The following is a 22,054-nucleotide window of genomic DNA, read 5'->3' on the forward strand; positions in this document are numbered from 1 at the left end:
AACTGCTTTCTTAGAACAGTTCATTTTTTATTAAAAGTAACTTCTTTTTTTTATTAAAGATAGGTTGCCAGGCAACAAAACATACGCCCACAGCAGCTTAATCGTCTGGTCCATGCAGTCAACATGAGTTGTAGCATATTTTTACTTTTGTTGGTAATGAAAAATTTATAATACACTAAAATCTGATTAAGTAATTATCAGAAAATCATTAGAATTTGTTTAGTATACAAAACACTTAATATTATGGATTTAGCTGTTCAAGTTATCAAAAATCATTGAAAATCAATATACATGTTTGTTCCAAGAACTTACGGGGATAGTAAGCACTTCAGACCAAATTTTTAACTTATAAAGATAGGATGTTTAAATTTTCACACAAAACACATGAAACAAGTATACAATTTGTTGTTTCGATCACATCTGACAACCATGGCAACGAAAAAATGGGATTTTATATAGGTAATGTGTTTAGTTTCGCTATTTTTCGAGATCTATCAGTTGGATTTGGCTCAAATTTATTCTGAATGTTGTTGATGTGCCAGTGTCACTGTGTGCAAATAAGAAATTTGGTGGAGAAAAAATAATATAAAGTGGAAGTCACATTATAATGGCCACCAAAATTAGCCATTACCATAATGAAAACTAATGAGAGGGTATTTGTGTTACCGCATCAATGGTTTGTACATGTAATGTTATTATACTGTTCGTTGCATCGTCCAAAGTGAAAAATTAATTGTTTTTGAATACTAATAGTTTATTTTTATTTACCGGTACTAAAACTAAAACCCTCCGGGAATATAAGCTGCTTCCTCTTTTCTACTGCTAGTTGTATTTTTTTTTTTTTTAATTTTAATACCAACACCATGAAGTACATGTAGGCCCGTCCCGGTGGGCATCTATGTTGTCTAGGATTTTCAGAATCATTGATGTAGTGGAAAAATATAGCCCCCACGTTGCCTTAACCAGCGTTGTCCTTTATGTACGCCCATAATAATTTTGCAACACTCGAACTCGGCCTTTAGTCAGACGTCCCTTTCCCACTCGGCAAACCTCGGCAGATTCCGGTACCCTACATCTAGCCTCGGCTGTATGACAGTAAGTGATATGTACCTACGCCTATACATTTGCGATGCGGCACCGGTTTACTTATAAGGGAAACTTGCCCGCGTTTAGAAAGAAGTTCTCAAAATTGCGTCGTTCGAAGAGTGGGTAGAATTTTCATTGCAAATTTGTCCTTGTCTAAAGAAAATCGGATAAACTTGAAAGAAAAACAGCTTCAAACTTTGAAAATTTTGTAAGATAAAACATTCTTCAAATACGTCGTGATCAATGACGTCATTGGTCGTCATGGACAACGCCATTGTAATCCGGGAACTTGAAAGTAGTTATAATGGCGGACTTTGTCATACAGCCGAGATTAGATGTAGGGTACTGGAATCTGTTGAGGTTTGCCGAGTGGTCCCTTTACATCAATTGGAGTTCCGGCTGCCTTTAGTGTCTGAATAATTTTATCAAGACCATTCTTCATGCATTTAGCGACATGGTTAACACAATCTTCATTCTTGACAGTATGCTGTTCTCCATAAGGTACCTAGTTGTCATTCATGGAAGCAAGGCGAGTGTAAACACTGGAATCCCCATCGTTTAGCAATGTCGTATATCGGAAATTTTACTTTTCAACGATCTGCGAAACATTTTCAAGGCAGCTTCCGTTTCCATCGATTTTGATGAGCCTTTGTGGTTTATGGTAGAGTTGTATTCTTCTGGTGTACCTGTATTTTTAGAGCAAATAACACAATAATTTGACATAACTTCGTAATCTAAAATTAATCCGGTCAGAAGATCAGTAATGACTGTCGTATTATAATGAGAGGTGTATCCTCTTTTTTGCCAGTTTCAAGGGATCACGGTGGGTAAGACACTGGCTCGCTAGCCTGGAGGTCGGGTGTTCGATCCCTGCATTGACTGAGAACGTTCATCCAGATTTTTCGGCGTGGTTCCCCCTTGTCAGTGATGCAGGATGGAAGGCCTGGCAAGGACAGCTGTGTAGTCGTTCGGATGGGAAGAAAAACCGAGGTCCTGTGTACACATTGCCGCATACGTAAAAGATCCCTTGACAGTTGGAATTCAATATAAGAATAGGCCGTAGTGCCTGTATGGCGTATGCCTGTCTTCATTAGCCCAGTTCAGAGCAGTTGCCAGGTTCCATCACAAACAACAGAAATATCAACGACTTCATCAGAAGCAAGAGCTGGATTTCCCTCAATGTATGCACTTCGAATAATCTTAGCTGTCTCTTGCAAATGTTCGTTGACTTCTAGTTGACTGGCAATTTGTAGTTTCTTTGTCCAAGCTGGACGGCAAATCAAATACTTATGTAAATTTGTCCAGGTCAGCCTTACCTACACCAATTTCTTTCATGGCCATGACAGCCCGTCGGTTTACATCAAAACCGCTAGCAGAACTCTCGGTAGCAGTAGCATCCACAAACACTTGAAGGGATTAAAATAAAACTTCTTACTACTGCTTGACTATATACTATAATATATAGTCAAGCAGTAGTATGAATATAAAATCAATCAGATTTTATAACTATAGTCTCGAAAGCATTCACAGGATTTTTCGAAGTTATCAAAGGTCATAACTCTGGCAGTAATTATCGGAAATCATTGAAATTCAATAGGATTCTTCATCCTATGACCTTAATTAAAAGGAGCTAAATCGCTAATATTTGGGACCTAGGAATTGACCCAAATGGGTCGCAACGCATATAATAATGTAATCTGATTGTATATAAACTGATTTACATTCAATTGTTTCCGTTTTGACTCTTAATTTCAAATCAGTTATGTCCAGCGAAATACGGCCTGTGTCTCAACCCTATAGCAATTTCTAGCGTCTGGTTATTCCAGTCTATTGAGCAGGCTCTCCAGTTGAATATGTCTAGCTTCGTTCTTTCTGGTCACTTGTTTCAAATGACGCTAAAACGCACTATGGTACACGATTCGTGTACCAATGGTAAAATGTTTATTTTGTCTTAAATATTGGGTATCAGAAGCCTGTCTTTTCCTGGTAAGATCACAACATCAATGTTGATTTGAATTAACAAAAAATTCGTGTTTTCAACGAGTAAGGCTTTGGATGATACTGAGTTAGAGACTTGGCTACTTTAAACACTGTGTATAAATTTAAAGTCAATCGGATGTTAATCGTAGCCTCTAAGGCGTCCGCAAGCAATTGTGGATGCAGGAAGGACAGACGGTGGCGACGACAATAGTATATAATAAAAAAACCGAAACGAAATATAGATCTGTATTTTAATCAGATTGACTGAACTATATAGGGATCTTAATCGGCTGTTTTTTGTCAGCTTTAGCCGCTTGAAGTTCAATCAAGCCGATTGGTAAAACATGGAACCGGACACTATGATATCATAAATCAAAGTGGTAGTTTACCTAAACACATGAGAACTCATTTCAGAGAATCATTATAAATGTGATATTTGTAGTAAATTATTTTCTCACTTCCTATCATGTCCGGTTAGTTCATGTGTAATGTGGACTACAACATCCTTATTTTTTTCATTTTGAGTGAAGACTGTACCAGGGATCTGTACCACATATTATTAATCCGCTCAGACCCCGCTCTAAATTTCTCCCGCGAATTTGAGTAAACCGCCGACCACAGCGGATTTGTTAAACCACCGACCCCCGCGGATTCGTTAAAACGCCGAAGAAATTTAAATGTGTCCACGGCGCAATTTAATATCATTCATTTATTGTTACACGAATATGTATATGTATTCATTTAGACGTACATTTAAATCAACATATAGTTACCTGCACATTCGTGAATTAGCTATTGTTAAAGCCCGCCTGACTGTCCATTAATGCCTTATACATTTACACACATGTACGTAGTTTGTAGGCCTATACTGTTACTATGTTGTTGTTTTGGTTTTTTTTTAAAACAACAATGTGCTACGAAGCCATTTAACTTTTTGGTATGTCGGCAAATAATAAAGAAAAGTGAGTACACTTGACAGTGTGATTACAAGTGTTTATTCTATTAAAATAAAGAAAAGGGAGTACACTCAGTTTTACAGCCGTGGTTTCAATCACAAACCAGGTGTTTATTCTATTAAAATATTTTTTTTATTAGAAATAAGAATATATCACACGTGTGTTGGCATAAGAAATTGGAATATTTGTAAATGTGGGCTTAACATTTCCAGTAACATTTATTTTAATTTTTAATTTCAGATCTGTTGAATGATAATCTCACACTGAAATCAATGATCTTCATATATTTAAATATGCATGTGCAAATGTATATCATTATCTTATGTTTTTATTGTAATTCTACAAAGAACTCGGTGGATTATCAATTTAAAAAAGTCATGCATGTAATTAAAAATGGTACGCGCAAATGTACATGCCTATCTCCACCCATCCAATCCCCCAAAAAGCTACAAAATTAATAGATACACCCACACCTAAGAACAATATTTTTAAAAAACCCGAGAGCCAACATGATAAAACAACATATTGAGAACATTGTTAAAACAACTTTCATACTCAATTAAACAGTAATGTTAAATAGCCATCATGGTAAAACAACATACCGAGAACAGTGTTTACACAACTTTCATAACCAATTAATCACAAGATAACATGCCGGTAAACATCAATTACTTAAGTAACAAAATTCAAAAGGATTAATTAATTGTTTGTAAAATGTGATTAGGGCTTCCTCTGCTCAATTCTTTTAGAAGTGAATATAAGAGCAGCCTTAAATGTGGTCAGTTCATTACTCTTTATTCTACGACCATGCTACGCGACCAAACGAAAGAACCAAGCCACTACCTGGCATCCTTTGACGATGGGAATTTTAAAGTTGTAACCCGGTCCCGAATATTTGCAGAGGGTAGAATAAGGGTAGGGAAGAGATGTCTTGTGCAGTGGGGAACCATCCAACAGGTTGAAGAGGCTGAGATCATATCCAGTGGGGAATGGTTAGCTTTGGAAAAAGAAAAGAAGACAAAACTACAGCCTCCGAAGACCCCGACAGTAGTAGCGCCAAACAAACCTACAGCCAAACGAAAGACAGCCCAAATCCAGCCAACACCCAAAAGAAAAGTAAGAGCAACATATTTTTATTAGCCACAATTGAAATTTTAAAATCACAAATATTTACATAAACGAAAAATTAATATAAATGTATCAAAAGAAAAAAATATGTACAAATACTAGACGAGTTAATGTTTCACCATCATAAATTGACCTATTGTCCAATTACTGCTTTCAGTTTAGTCTGTGGTTTCTGAGTGCCCAATTTAGCTTCAAAATATACACAATCTTTACCAGCTGAAGGCTCTGGTCCGAATAACCTTTTGGGGATATCGCCTGTTGCGCGTCCACCTATTGCTACGATGACGGGCACAACATTGTACAAATGTGCCACAAACCTCTGGCAAACTCCTGCCGTTAATTCTTCTGCCCAAAACTCTTCACAATAGTTTGTTAACTCTTTGGTTTTTGGGTTTCGTTTGCTAACATTTCTCTTCAGCATGCTCTAAACCATTTCGATTGGGTTCAAATCCCCCGACTCTCGGATGGCCATCCAGATTTTCCGGCGTGGTTCTCCATTGTCAGTGATGCAGGACGGAGGGGCTGACAAGGAAAGCTGTCTAGTCGTTCGGATTGGACGAAAAACCGAGTTCCCGTGTACACATTGGCGTGCACGTAAAAGATCCCTTGGCAGTTGGAATTCGATATAAGAGTAGGCCGTAGTGCCGCTGTCTGGGCAAAATTTCCCTCATAGCACACTGTATGGCGTATACCCGTCTTCATTAGCACGGGTTAGGAGCAGAACAGTAGGACGTTAAACTCCATTTCATTTCATCTTAAAAGGCATTGTAAAACAAAGTGACCATTATTTGATTCTCTACTGATTTTTAGGCCAACTTTCCACATCATTTTACACTTAAATACACATTTTACCAGATGTCACCAGGTTGATGGGTTTGCAAGTCAGAAATCTAGACATTCGGGTGTGATTATCACGGTGTTAATATACGGTGTTGCCATGATTTTGTCACACTTGTCATTATAAAAAGAAGTGGATTTAGAAGACTAATTAACTTATAGATAGTTTATTCAATTATCAGAACATGGAATTAATCAATAGTTCGATGGGTTTGCATGTATATTAATAATAATAATAATAATCATAACAAAATGGAATGGTGTTTGACATCATACAATTGGACCATTTTATATCATAATAATCTGATACACGTGCATGTATCAAGTAGATGTATGCATGGGCGTCACACATGGGGGGGGGGGGGGGGTCTGAATTTACTTGGACCCCCCCCCCCCCCAAAAAAAAAAAAAAAAATTTTACATAGTAGGCCCTGACTCCTATTTATTTACAACAATTATTATGATTAGTTAAGATCTTATCTGTATAAAACCTGTACATATCCCGATATGTGTTCCATAAAATTGTGTCTAGTTAGCCTGACAGCCACGTAACCACAATGCTTTGCACGAGGTGGCTGGGCCAATCAGCAAATGAGATGTGTAGACAGCATGGCCACATGGTGTTTCTTTATATTTTTTGGGGGGTTTTAAAAAAGGTTTAGGGTTAGGGGTTAGGGTTGTGGACCCCCCCCCCCCAATATATATTTCGCGGCTACGCCTCTGGATGTATGGATGATAACCAACTTTCAGTACATAAAATATAAAAAAAGACACATTTTTTGCATATTAATTATAAATGTTATATATTATGTATGGGTGTATAACATACTTTACCTTTTCTTTTCAGAAGTATGCCTCTGTAGTGCAGAGATTGATTGTTGGGTCCCCGGCCACAAGAGCAACATCGATACAAGCACCATCAGCCACAACAGCACCCGAACCAATTTCCACATCAACACCTAACCAGACAGCACCAGCCATTGTACCAAATATCGTAGCACCCGTAGCCACAACAGCACTAAAGCCCACGCCAACCCCAGCACCAGCCATTGCATATACTTCAGCACCAAATTCTGCTGCACCAGTAGCCACAACAGCACCAACGCCATCCCAAGCACCAGCACCAAATGTCGTAGCACCAGTAGACACAACAGTACCAGAACCAGCAATTGCACCACCAGCAACCATGCCAATACCAGCACCAGCACCTATCCAGACACTAACAGCACCAGTCATTGCATTGAATTTAACACCAGCACCAAATGCCGCACCAGCACCAGAACCAACCCCTGCATCAACGCCAACTCCAGCACATATCCATACACAAACAGCAGGAGCCATTGCATATACACGTACTTTAGCACCAGCACCAAATTCTGTCTCACCACCAGTAGCCAAAATAGCACCAGCACCAAATGCTGTGGCACCAGCAGCACTCATGCCAATACCAGCACCAGCAGCCACACCAGAACCAGAGTTAGACTTTTCCCTACTCGCAGCCTTACCTGACTTGGAACAAACCAGTCCTGCTAGCAAGAAATGTGATTGTAGCTCTACGATAATGCAGTCGCTGGACGTTATTATGAAGAGAATGAATAAGATAGAACAAAATCAGGAAAAAATTCTTAAAAAAATAGTTACAGACGTGTCTGTGTTTAATGATATTCCTTGACGACCACGTAGTTCGTAATCCGAGTAATTAGCACAAGTTATATTTTTAAAATTTTATTAAAATAAAACCTGAAAATAGATGGTATCCATAAACAGTCCTACCTTGTTAAAGAATAATCCTGTATTTCAATATTGCCAAAAATATCATTTTCCTCTTCATTTTTAAACGTTTGAAAAAGGCTACTCCATGGTGGAGAATAGAAAACAAGGGAGGTAATTGTGTTATTATTTCCTGTGTAAATGAGTTGTGAGTGTGAGAATGACACCTATGATCGTATAATTGTGAGTTCACAACCTATTGAGCAAAAGACATAGAAATAAATACGTTTTGACTTTCTTAGAAAATTTGCAATTTCCGCTTTAAAGCCATTTCAATTATGGTTTTCACGTCATCATTATGCCCTGTGTCTATCATGGACGAATGAATAAAAACATTTGCAAAAAAACATACAAATTGTGTTATGAAGAATAAAAACAAAAAACCAATACAGTAATTTATTCATGAATATTACTGACATGAATATCAAGCTGGTACGTGAATTAAATATCTATACTGAGTCCCATGGAAAACGCATCACTTAGTTTTTCGTTTAACAAAATGATCCTGTAAACATATCTTATTTATTTTGCTTCTTATTGTGAACAATATTCAAATGGGAACACATCAATCGCAACACATTTGTACACTTATGGACGTTTAATCTGTAATCAACGGTACAAAGTCAGGGGGGTCAAAACCAAAAGTACGACACAGATGTCAGTAGCGTGTGTGTCCTCCACGGACTCTTACGCACGCTGTGCAGTGACGTCGCATGGAATTTACCAATGTTTGAAAGAAGGCCTGGTGCAAATTGTTCCATTCTTGGACAAGAGCAGCTTCTAAAGCAGCAATGGTGTGCATCTGTGGTCTCCGATACAGACGATGCCCAATCTCATCCCAGCAAGTTCTATCGGTGCCATGCCCGGAGACATGACTGGCCAGTCCAAGACATTGATGTTGTTAGCAGCCACGAAGTCCATACTACAACAGGCGGTATGCGGACCTGCATTATCCTGCTGGAAGTGCTGAAGTTGTGGGTGTGCTCGAAACATCGGAACATTAATTGGTTGCAAGACATCATCACGGTGAAGCCTCCCCACACCATTACACTTCCCCCACCCCATCGATTCATTTCGAAGATGCAGCATCTGCAAGACATTCCCCCAGACATCTCCACACACGTTGACGGCCATCAGCGTGATAAAGATGAAAGCGACTCGCATCACTGAAGAGCACACTTTGCCAGTCTACTCTTCTCCATGTCTGGTGTCCTTGAGCCCACATCAAACGCCGCTGACAATGATGATCCCTGAGGATAGCTCCAACATAAGGTCGTCGTGCACGGAGTCCTACTTCTCTTAGACGACGTCTTATGGTGTTGGCACTTACTGGTCCTTGTCTTCCGAACGACTGCTGCACCTGTTCAAATCGCTGGGCTGAATCTGTTACGCAGATGAGTGACCCGGATGCAGTAGTCTTGAGTCTGGGTTGTAACGCGTTGTGGACCAGGAGGTGACAGTCACGGCATCATTTCGTTGATTTTCAGTAAGTCTCGGCATTTCTAGCTTGTTTCCTTCACAGGTCCAATAACAAATTACGACAGATTGACGTTTCACAGTTCATGTACTGCACATTAAGTTGAAAACATGCTCACGCACAACGCTGCATGTGAATATTGGGTTTTTCATGTGCATCTCGTGCAATTTGTTTTTTTGTGCACACGGGCCGATATTTTTTGCATTTGGGAGCATTGTGTGAAACAATAGTTCATAGTATTGCATAATATTATACATACAAAACCACATAGTAATAAAATATTTGGGAAAAAAAGTGATGCGTTTTCCATGGCGCTCAGTATATTTGTCGTTATTTTTGTGGTAATTACATACAGTAGAATACGATATTCCTCATAACAAATTACCAAGAATTATTTTTGTTCCAGTCTGGTTATAGGGAATGGAAGCTCACAATTTTAAAACCTCATTTGACCCAATTCTGGCTGGTTCGTTTCAAAATGGATTAAGAACCCTGATTTTCACCCACATGATTTTTTATCATGTGTCTCCGTAGATTACCTCGGTCAGTATATGATTTACTACAAACATCACATTTATAAGGTTTCTCACCGGTATGAGTTCGCACATGTGTCCGAAGAGTACAAAGTAAGGAAAATGATTTATTACAAATATCACATGTATAAGGTCTTTCACCAGTATGAATTCTCATGTGTCTGTGTAGAGTACCACTCTCAGCGAATGATCGACTACAAATGTCACATTGAAACGGTTTTTTCCCGGTATGATTTCTCACGTGGGTCTGTAGGCTTCCACTCCGTGTGAACGATTTACTACAAACATCACATTTATAAGGTTTATCACCGGTATGCGTTCGCACATGTGCCTGAAGAGTACAACGTAAGGTAAATGATTTATTACAAATATTACATTTATAATGTTTTTCACCTGTATGAATTTTGAGGTGTCTCTGTAGAGTACTACTGTCTGTGAATGATTTACTACAAACATCACATTGAAAGGGCTTCTCACCCGTATGAATTCTCATGTGTTTCCGCAGTTTACTTCGTTCAGTAAATGATTTACTACAAACATCACATTTATTATGTTTTGCTACAGCTTGACTGTCACCTGAATTTAGGCCTACATCACTACCCTGAGTGTCAGCTGATTGTAGGCCTACATCACTACCCTGACTCTCAGCTGATAGTAAGCCTATATCACTATCATTATCAGTGTTCAACTCTTCTTCAACATGTAATTCACAATGTTTCACTAAATCAATATCCGATTTAAATTCTTCATCACATAAATTACACTGATGAACTGTTTCAATATCATCAGTTTTCTCTTCTTTAACATGACAATATTCATCTACATCATCAGTTTTCTCTTCTTTAACATGTATTATATTGTGTTTTTTTAAATCATCATATTGTTGAAAGATCTCATCACACACAACACACTGGTGGAATGTTTTAACATCATTATTTTCCTGTAATATATAAAAGTTATAACACCATTAGTTTCCTGTAATATATCAAAGTTATAACATCATTAGTTTCCTGTAATATATCAAGTTATAACATCATAAGCTTCCTGTAATATATAAAAGTTATAACACCATTAGTTTCCTGTAATAATTATATAAAAGAGTTAACATCATTAGTTTCCTGTAATCATTATATAAAAGAGTTACCATCATTAGTTTCCTGTAATTAATATATAAAAGTTTTATGACATCATTACCTGTTGATCAGGTAACCAACACCATTAAAGATATCCTCCAGGCAAATGGAAAATGTAAATCGACTAAACCAACATCACCTTAAAGCATGCATCTATCAAATCTTTTGCTCGTGTGAAAGTAGATACATACATGTAGGTAGGGTGCCCCACCATAAATAAATATCTCCAAATATCTTGACATTTACAACACAATATTTATATATACACCAAGCCTTAAATCAGTTTCAAACATTTATAGTCACTAAATAAACGGTCATGTTGTACTTAATAAGCTATGACAATTTAATCATCCATAAATAATATACCGAAACATGGTTACGAGTGTCGGCCATAATATCTGGGCACTTTGAGTAAAAAACAGGTTACGTGCTCTTGTTTTGAAATTAGTCTCGCTTAATCAGTCTACCAAGCATTCTCTGTCTGATTGAAAACTCATCCCAAGACAACTCATCCCAATATAAGACAAATCATCCCAAGTTAGAAGACAACTCATCCCAAGATATTAGCTATACTGGAACTCATACATAAAGATAAGGATATTTCATATTCTGACAAATTTCTATCAGACAATTGATATGGAACAATCAGCACGGCTGGGGCCAACATTTCCAGTCGCATCTATGGTTCAAAGAAGGAAATGAAATGTGTACGCTGTGATAAGTATACGGAGCGCCCAAAACTTAAAACAACTTAAAATTTAAAACAACTTAAAATTTAAAACAACAATATCAATTTTATTAAAACAACAATATCAATTTTAAGATAACACATTTTTATAACAAAATGAGATTGGTCTGAGTGGTCTTCAAAGAAAGCAATTGTATTAAAAACAAATATAACTAACACTTATATTTTTGGGGGATGAGTTGTCTTATATCTCGACCCATGTTTTAAAGTTGGGATGAGTTGTCTTTTATCTTGGGATGAGTTATCTTATATTGTCATTAGTTGTCTTGGGATGAGTTGTCTTTGGATGAGTTGTCTGTATACCAAAAAAAGCATGCGCTAACCATTCGAATACCTGACAACTCATCCCAAAGACAACTTATCCCAAGACAACTCATCCCAAGTTAGAAGACAACTCATCCCAAGATATTAGCTATAATGAAACTCATACATAAAGATAAGGATATAAAGATAAAGATATAATGTCATATTCTGAGGAATTTCTATCAGACAATGATATGGAAATTAGCAGCACGACTGGTACCAGTCGCATCTATGGTTCAAAGAAGGAATTGAAACGTGTACGCTATGATAAGTATACAGAGCGCCCAAAACTTAAAACAACTTAAAATTTAAAACAACTTAAAATTTAAAACAACAATATCAATTTTATCAAAACAACAATATCAATTTTATTATAACAACAATATCAATTTTATTGAGATAACACATTTTTATAACAAAATCAGAATGGTCTTAATTTGTTGGTACGAGTTGTCTTATATATCTACTCATGTTTTAAAGTTGGGATGAGTTGTCTTTTATCTTGGGATGAGTAGTCTTATATTGGGATGAGTTGTCTTGGGATGAATTGTCTTTGGGATGAGTTGTCTGTATACCAACCATTCAGCCAACCAATCCCCCTAGTCTGATTAAAGTAGCCAAGTCTCTAACTCAATATCATGCAAAGTCTTGGATTTGATACAATAAAGTCTTACCATGGCAATTCTTCACTTCTGTGTATGTGGTTTTAATTTTATAAATTATAGTTTCTTTCTTTGTGTGATTAATCTGGCGGAGTCTTGACTTCAAGTTTTAGAACATACACTTCGTCTTCCACCAAACGTTGTAAATCAATGTTGTGATAAGTACATTGATCAGAGGTTTAAATGTCCGCTTCCAGTCACTCGCATATCGCGGACAATTTGTCTCTGGTGAACTTGGAAACCTTGCTTTCGTCATAAAGACGAATTAATATAATCGCCATTAATCTAAAATCACTTCCGGTTTTACATCACAGGTTAAGGTTGTATTTCGATTCTAGACGCGGATCAACCCAACACGAATAATTCATTTGTCTGTACATTTAGTTGAGCTAAAAAGTGAAAACCATTTACTGCTAGTGATTGTGGCACAGAATGATATAGAACTTATGAAATAATAAAACAATGCTGTAAACTTTGTAAAATAATAAAATAAAAATAATGTTGTAAGTGTAGTAGAGTGGTATTTATAAATGTTTTGTTGTATACATGTATAATAAAGTTTATGTAATATATGGTGTATGTTTTTATATCAGTTTGGTGTCCCACCAAGATGTAGTGTCCAGTCCAGTGTGTGTTGTATTGTAACAATCTGTTTCACAGAGATCTTTTAATATCTCTGTTACCTACAAACAATGCAAACGTCTTTATTTATTTTTCTAATAAATGAAAAAATTTTTTTAGAATCAGTGATTGTAGCGGCCTAGCGAAAATTCACTGCGGATCAGTGTGGTATTGTAATTGTGTTTAGTGAATTATTTTAATGAGTTTACCTGACTTGCACCTCCTTGTTTGAAATTGCACTTCTATCTTGACATGTCAAGACCTTTGTGTTTTCTTCCGATTCAGGTATTCTTGTTTTTAATAATTTAATCAAGTTCAAATTTATCAGTAAATATATTTATTTAGCATACGTTTATCCCAGTAGCTTAAAGCGATAATTTCATATTTTCTAAGAAAGTTAAAACATAATTATTTCTATATCAACTCACTATTATACAATCATAGGTATTATTCTCCCACTTAAAAATCCTTTGACCTCGGAAATAATAACACAATTACCCTCCCTTGTTTTTCTATTCCCCCCCCCCCCCCATGGAATAGCTATCTTCAAACGTTTGAATTTGAAGTTGAAAATTATATTTTTGCCAATTCCTCAACTGGCAATAGTGAATTATAGGATTAATAGGATTATTCTTTAACAAGGTAGGACTGTTTATAGATACCATCAATTTTAAGGCTTTATTATAATATATTTTAAAAATATAACTTAAAAATATGAAATTGCAACTTTAATTAATAATTCTTATAACAGGAATTTCCTTAATTAATATTTAATTTGCATCTTTAGTTTTTGTCCCATTTTTACCTTTTTCCCAGTGGTCTATATTTATTGAGGTGTTTGTTTTATTCTATATTTGTGAAGCATAGTGTAGCGATTCGACCCCCTGACCCTTAATGCTGTATCGCGCCCTTTCCCCACAGACTTCCAGGCAAACGTGCTACACAAATATATATGTGGATCGTTCGTTCCCAGCCTAGCACTACGATCGAAGGATTGACACAAGCCAAGTTTAAAATCTCAACAATTTATTAACAGTTAAAGACTGTAATGATATATATATATTAATACTGTGTAATAATTATAAATACATGCAATATATTATATTTTACAATTCAGTTAAGCTTGTGAGCTATAGGCTATATTTACTATATAATATGGAATAATTTATAAATAAGAATAAGATGCTTGAAGCTTTAATATTAATAAATGCAGGTCACGGATGGCAACACGTTATAATTATAAGCGGAACTGTTATACATTAAACAAGTACTGAACTTGTATTACTATTACTATCAATAATTATATAGGCCTATCACTAACAGTGAGTTGTCGATGGAACACACGTCTAGACAATAAATAGTTAAAGTAGTAAAACTATAGTAAACTTATTATAATTATATTAATATGCTAGTTAAATTAATAACAGTAGCAAGTGTCTGAAAATCCAATCCTTGTTAAATTACAACAGGTTTGTTATGGATGCAACAAGTTTGTTATGAATGCAACATGAACATGTTCCGATTACAACATGTTAGCTTTTATACATTTAGTTATGTTTGCAACATGCACTTTGTAATTGTATAGAACACGGTTGCTTATGTTGCAGCACGAACTTGTTTAATCACGGTCATAACCGTAAGCAATCCTTACCATATTGAAATGAAAATTGGTTGACAGAGATCCGCAGTGAAAGGCTATCTGTCAAAATAGCCGTCTGATCCCTATTTATAATACCGACTAGCCAATCAGAAGACGGCATGTAGCCGCGCATGCCAAGTGACGTCTCGCGCTTCAGTTCCGCCATGCCGGTTGACAAGCGAAAAGAAATAGCTGTGCTGTAGGAAAATACGAATTACAAAGTTATACAAGCTCGACAACAGCCTATTATGTCGTAGTTTACAAATAAGGTATTCGGGAGTAAATCACATTCAGGACGATCCAAGACAATGCATAGTTTATTGGTTATTTAATGGCGAAGTGTGATTTACGCGAGTGTGAAAATTTGACAAGCGACATGACTATTGCGCAAGATAACTGCGCATAGCCCATAATAATAACAAATAGTAAACACTGGAAGCGGAGAAAATACAACTGGATATAATAACGAAATAACATGACAATGATATAGAATGGAGGATGACATAGGAGGCAAATGGTATAATCATTACAATAGTTTCTACTTATTTGGTATTTTTATAATTAAAACACCTTTCCCAGGGTATACATGTATTTGTAACATGGACGGGAAATCTTCCTTTGTTCTTTTCGTTGAATAAGCAGATTGTTTTACCTCTAGTAGATTGGGTGGAGCTTAACCGTGCAATAACTAGACATGTTCAATGTTATTGCACTCTTTTGCTGGTTTACACTTATTTTAGCAGAAATCATATAGAGAAATAGGGTGGGTTTTCCGTGCAATAACAACAAGCATGTTGAGCAGGTGTCAATGTTACAAGTCATTTATAGCATGTTTCATTCGTTAATAGGTTTAACATCTCGACCTACGGTCTCGCAGTTTAAACTTGTTAACTCATGAAAGCCGTGCTATAAATATAACTTAGTCTATATTTGTTATTTCTTTTGTATGTTTATTTCTATTTTGATTCTATGTTCTGTTCATCTTGTTGGCATGTTTGTAATATATTTGAATTTATATTTTCATTTTTTTTTTTATCAGTGATTTTGGTTTTCTTTGGTTGATCTATGAATAAACTGTTTAATCCACTGCTGCTTAATTGAAAACCATCCGAGTTACAAAAAGCTCCGGCTACATAAATTTTATTCAAAAATACAATAAGGTTGTTAACTTGAACTGGATTCCCAATAAAGTATTACTAAATATACACAAAGTATTATAAATGTTTTATTTATTTATCAATATTCAAAACCTTGTTATTATCGGACGGAGGGGCTGACAAGGAAAGCTGTCTAGTTGGAATTCGATATAAGAGTAGGACGTAGCTTTTAGACATTTATTGGCATGACAAGCAACAATCAACTCTCTTGAGAGAGAGAGAGAGAGATGGGGTTTAATGTCCACTCGACACAAACTAGGTCATTTCGGGACTTACATATGATTGAATGAATCTCATTTCAATAATTCTCTTGCGCATAGGGGTCTTTATTTCAATAATTCTCTTGCGCATAGGGGTCTTTATTTCAATAATTCTCTTGCGCATAGGGGTCTTTATTTCAATAATTCTCTTGCGCATAGGGGTCTTTATTTCAATAATTCTCTTGCGCATAGGGGTCTTTATCAGTGGGAGGAAACCGGAGGACCCAGAGAAAACCCATGAGGTTGGACAGGCGACCCTACTCCTTGTCACATACAACCAAGGAATTGAAACCATGTCAGTTGACTCAATGACAGACTTTAGGATATAGAGCGCACACATTAACCATTCGGCCATTCAACAAATTGAAACAAGGGACATAACTCTAGTAAATATATACATGTATACGCAAATTGCTGAAATTCCGTAATATTCCTTTATTTTTACCAATCTAAATGGATCAAAAGAAAATTTTTGTCATTAGAGCCTTCACAATGTTCAAACCCATGAAGTATGAAATTAATTTGCAAAGTTTTCGTGCATTATCAAATATGTATGACAGCGAAAAGTGGAAACCTTGGATGGAACTGAAGTATTAACTAATAATTGTTGTTGCTACATTCTCAGCACAAAATCAACATTTTAAACAAGAAACTGCATTTGTTTCTTTTATTTTCCATTGGTAACATAATTACATCAAAATATAATTCTCTATTTATATTGGTAACATTATTACATCAAAATATAATTCTCTATCTTTAAACGACAATGGAAACATTTTCATTGGTAACATTATTATACAGTCAGATTCTTATAAGCCAGATCTTTGCTCAACTCGGATAAAATCGTTTGGACCCTTTGATCCTGCATGTTTTTCTTATTAAATTTCTACTGCGCGTAAGTTGGATCAAAATATTCAGTCCATTTGATCTAATTCCGGCTTTTGTCCTTCACTTCAATCGGATCGACAGTATGATCAGAATTTGACTGAGCCAGTTTCGTACCGATGGTCTAAAACGCAGTTGGGTATTCTATGCACAGAGGCCCAAAATACTTTCCCCTATTATTTGACTCAAATCAGCCTATTTGATACAACGCAATAATAGAATTTTCAAGGAAAATTTGTAACTCGCTGTCTGCTGTACGAGACACTGAGAAAATTTAGGACATTTTTAAAAGATGGCGACAAAACTGAAGTATCTACTCGCACCAAAACGGAAATTATCTACTAGCAAAGTTTACTGTATAATAATTAAATATCCAAATATAATTCATTATTTTTACACAACAAGTGATCAAACTACAAAAAGTTTTTCACCAGTACGTTTTCTAAAAGTACTACAAACATCACATTTATAATAGTAAGTGCAGGGGGACTGCACCACACAAAATTTACACAAAAACAAATACACGGACAAGAAATCATACTCAGGAAAACACAAACAGACGGACAATTAAAAAAAAGTGAATGGATGCAGGGGCTAGCCGCGCTCTACAGTCCCGGGTCTGTACTGACACAAACTTCACTCAAATTTGAAAACAATCAGGAATACAACCAGTGATGGGATTTTGCCCGTATATTCCGGACTTGTTCGAATCTTTTTTCCAAACGCCCAAAATTGTCCGACCGGGAATATGCCCAATCGGACATCAAGACATGGTGAATAATATTCAAAATTCCGAAATTAATATAGTTTACTGAGTGTATAACTACCACTCAACCCGATTATTGTCGATAATACGCTGGGTTTATTAGGTAATTAAGTGATCAACGTATTTATCGTGTTATACCGTCTATAGTATAAACCTACCTTGATTTAACTACTTAATCTGCCTTGATTGACTGACTTAATCCTTTGTCGGACAATTCATCAATCTAATCTTAAACATAAGTCATTGCTTTCCTTTTGTCGGACTATTCATCAATTCAATAAGCATGATTATAATTTTAATCCACCTCATTTATCGGGCATCTTAATCGCATTGATGTGAGCCAACATCATCTATAATAAACTAATCATAGATGTCACATATCATAAGAGTAAATAACACCCTAAATCAATGGACAGTCATTTTGTCTACGATATCTTTTACGTCTTTTAAGAATCCATATAGAAATTCTCATCCACGGTGGCACTTTCCCTTGATCTCGAGCGCGGCACGAATATTGCTTAACTTATTATTAGGCAGTGCTTACTATGAAGCCGTGTGATGAGTCACGTAGGCTATTAGTCTCTATTATCCAGAAAAATATTCTACGAATATGTTGAAGACTAGGAGTTTCTGGGTGACCGTGACTAGTACGCACACAGCAAAATAACAAAAAGGGGAGGGGCTACCAATAACTATATGAGCAGAAATTCTAACGTATTTGTAGGCGTCAATCATTCTGCTGTGTTGCCTATGATGCCTGTCACTCTGTCGTGACTTTGAAAGAGTGTTATTCGCTGAAGTTAGCTATGCCTGTTTACAAGTGATTTAACTATTTCGGAAGTTCTGCATTCATTTGCTGTCGTATAAACGAAGACACGTAATTCTAAAGGAATATTATGGTTGTGAATTTGATGCCGAAGCAGGATCGGTAAGCTTTCATTCAACATATCACGAAAATGCTTAATTTTGTAGGACATTTACTGACATAAATTTGAATGCCGTACGGGAATTAAGTGTGAAAAATAGCGAGGTCACCAATTTTTATTACGTACAGGATTTGAATATTTTGTTGACATGTGGTTTTTAATTGTGGTATGAATTGAATACTGTACGGGAATTAAATATGAAAAATAGCGAGGTTCACCTATTTTTATTACGTACGGGATTTGAATATTTTGACATGTGACTTTTAATTGTGGTACGAATTCGTCTGCTTAAATAACGATAAGAGTTATGCCCCTTTATTTTCGGTAAAATGTCCGACAAGTATAATTTTGAAATCCCATCACTGAATACAACCCAAAGAAACCATTGTGCAATGCCAACATGAGTCATGATCTGCTATATGCTACACGAAATACAAATGTAATCAGTAAAATTCAACTATACACGTAACCACATCAGTGAAATGTATAAAAAAGTAGTCTAAACCTTAATGTTCTAAAAACAATCAAGAAACATTTCCGTATTCAATAATATAGGGCACATGTTCCATCCGTGTCTCGCATATGGAGTATCGTTCAGTGTATGATTTACTATACACATTGAAAGTTTTTTTTCCAGTATAAGTTGTAAGCTTACTCTTCCAGACACCTGTTACCACTGTTTGTCGTGTAATTCGTACACGAGGAGCAGTCCGTTTGCTGATTACACTATTTTGCTTGAATACACTATTTTGCCTATAACTTTTTTTAGGACTTCGAATTCTGTCTTATGGTTTGGATTGTTCGTACTTGGTTTTATTTTATTTCTGAACAGTACCATACTCAGTGAATGGGTTCCTCACGTGCTTCCATACTGTACTATGCTTAATTATTTGATTTACTACAAACATCACATTTATAAGTTTTCTCCCATATGAATTATCACATGTTTGCGTAGACTACCTCGGTCAGTATATGATTTACTACAAACATCACATTTATAAGTTTTCTCCCATATGAATTATCACATGTTTGCGTAGACTACCTCGGTCAGTATATGATTTACCACAAACATCACATTTATAAGTTTTCTCCTGTGTAGAGAACTATTTTCGGTGAATAATCGACTACACACACCGCACTAAAATGGTTTCTCTTTAGTATGAATTCTCATGTGCTTCCGTAGAGTACTTGGTTCAGTATATGACTTATTGCAAACATCACATTGAACAGGTCTTTTTACAGTTGGAGTTTTTATCGGTTTCTGAAGATTAATTTTCTGTGTTAATGATCCACAATTAGTTCTCACATGTTTCAGTAAACTACAACTTTGTCTAAATAATTTACTACAAATATCACATTTGTATGGTGTTTCACCAGTATGAATTCTCATGTGTTGCTGTACACCAACAGAACTTGAAAATAATTTACTACAAACATCACATTTATATGGTTTTCCAACAGTATGTGTCTTCATGTGCTGCTTCAAGTAATCGCTATAACCAAATGATTTACTACAAACATCACAGTTATAAGATGGCTCTCTAGTATGGATTTTCATATGCCTGTATATATGACTACTTTGTGAAAATGATTTACCACAAACATCACATTTATATGGCTTTTCACCAGTATGAATTCTCTTATGGTTTTGTAGGCCTCCATCATAAATAAATGATTTACCACAAACATCACATTGATAAGGCTTCTCTTCAGTATGGCTTTTCAGGTGACTATAAGGATGAATACGCTGTATAAATTTTTTACCACCAACATCACATTTATAAGGTTTTCCTCCAGAATGAATTCTTTTGTGGTTTTGTAGGCCAGTAGTATGACTAAATAATTGACAACAAACATCACATTTAAAACATTTTGTTACAGCATGACTGTCAGCTGATTGTAGGCCTACATCACTTCCTTGACTGTCAGCTGATTGTAGGCCTACATCAATACCCTGACTGTCAGCTGATTGTAGGCCTACATCACTATCATTATAAGCTTTCAACTCTTCTTTAACATGTATTTCACAGTGTTTCTCTAAATCAATGTCAGATTTAAATTCTTCATCACATAAATTACACTGATAAACTGTTTCAATATCTTCAGTTTTCTCTTCTTTAACATGGCAATATTCATCTACATCATAAGTTTTCTCTTCTTTAACATGACAATATTCATCTGCATCATCAGTTTTCTCTTCTTTAACATGTACTTTATTGTGTTTTTCTAAATCATCAAGTTGTTGAAAAATCTCATCACATACAACACACTGGTAAATTGATTTAACATTATTAGTTTCCTGTAATATATAAAAGATATAACATCATTAGTTTCCTGTAATATATAAAAGTTATAACATCATTAGTTTCCTGTCATATATAAAAGTTATAACATCATTAGTTTCCTGTAATATATAAAAGTTATATCATCATTAGTTTCCTGTAATATATAAAAGTTATAAGACCGTTAGTTTCCTGTAATTTATAAAAGTATTAACATCATTAGTTTCCTGTAATATATAAAAGTTATAAGACCGTTAGTTTCCTGTAATATTTAAAAGTTTTAACATCATTAGTTTCCTGTAATATATAAAAGTTATAACATCATTAGTTTCCTGTAATATATAAAAGTTATAAGACCGTTAGTTTCCTGTAATATTTAAAAGTTTTAACATCATTAGTTTCCTGTAATGTATAAAAGTTATAACATCATTAGTATCCTGTAATGTATAAAAGTTATAACATCATTAGTATCCTGTAATATTTAAAAGTTATAACATCATTAGTATCCTGTAATATATAAAGGTTATAACATCATTAGTTTCCTGTAATATATAAAAGTTATAACATCATTAGTATCCTGTAATATATAAAAGTTATAACATCATTAGTATCCTGTAATATATAAAAGTTAGATGTACATATGGCGCTATAATCTCTAGGAAATTATATATCATATTATGTGTTAGATGTACATATTATGTCTTAGATGTACATATTATGGCCTACTCTTATATCTAATTCCAACTGTCAAGGGATCTTTTATGTGCAGGCCAATGTGTACACAGGACCTCAGTTTTCCATCCAATCTGAACGACTAGACAGCTGTGCTTGTCCGACTCTCCGTCGTGCATCACTGACAAGGAGGAACCACGGCCAATGCAGGGATCGAACCCCTGACCTCCAGG

At 35.6% G+C, this 22,054-nt stretch overlaps 2 protein-coding genes across 3 annotated transcripts in view; both read right to left on the minus strand.

The window, feature by feature from the left end:
* Positions 1–22,054, minus strand: part of LOC126818321 (zinc finger protein 664) — a 312,810-nt gene that overhangs the window by 289,703 nt on the left and 1,053 nt on the right. Inside the window, exon 2 of one of the 2 annotated variants that reach the window (XR_008787669.1) lies at positions 18,137–21,166. Coding sequence is in view for 1 of the 2 variants with exons in the window: in XM_050545662.2 (XP_050401619.2) it covers positions 20,006–21,166 (1,161 nt within the window). In the remaining variant the exon portion in view is untranslated. Of the gene's footprint in view, positions 1–16,174; positions 21,167–22,054 lie in introns of those variants that run through there. The other variant, XM_050545662.2, reaches the window with a different exon arrangement.
* LOC126818700 (zinc finger protein 239) lies at positions 7,515–12,944 on the minus strand. The gene is made up of 2 exons (XM_050546235.2): positions 12,626–12,944; positions 7,515–10,707 (listed from the first exon to the last, which is right to left on the minus strand). Exons 1-2 carry the CDS (start codon positions 12,626–12,628, stop codon positions 9,718–9,720), a joined length of 993 nt encoding a protein of 330 aa, XP_050402192.2. The 5' UTR covers positions 12,629–12,944; the 3' UTR covers positions 7,515–9,717.

This window comes from Patella vulgata, chromosome 1, assembly GCF_932274485.2.
Source record: "Patella vulgata chromosome 1, xgPatVulg1.2, whole genome shotgun sequence".
Taxonomy (NCBI): Eukaryota; Metazoa; Mollusca; class Gastropoda; family Patellidae; genus Patella; species Patella vulgata.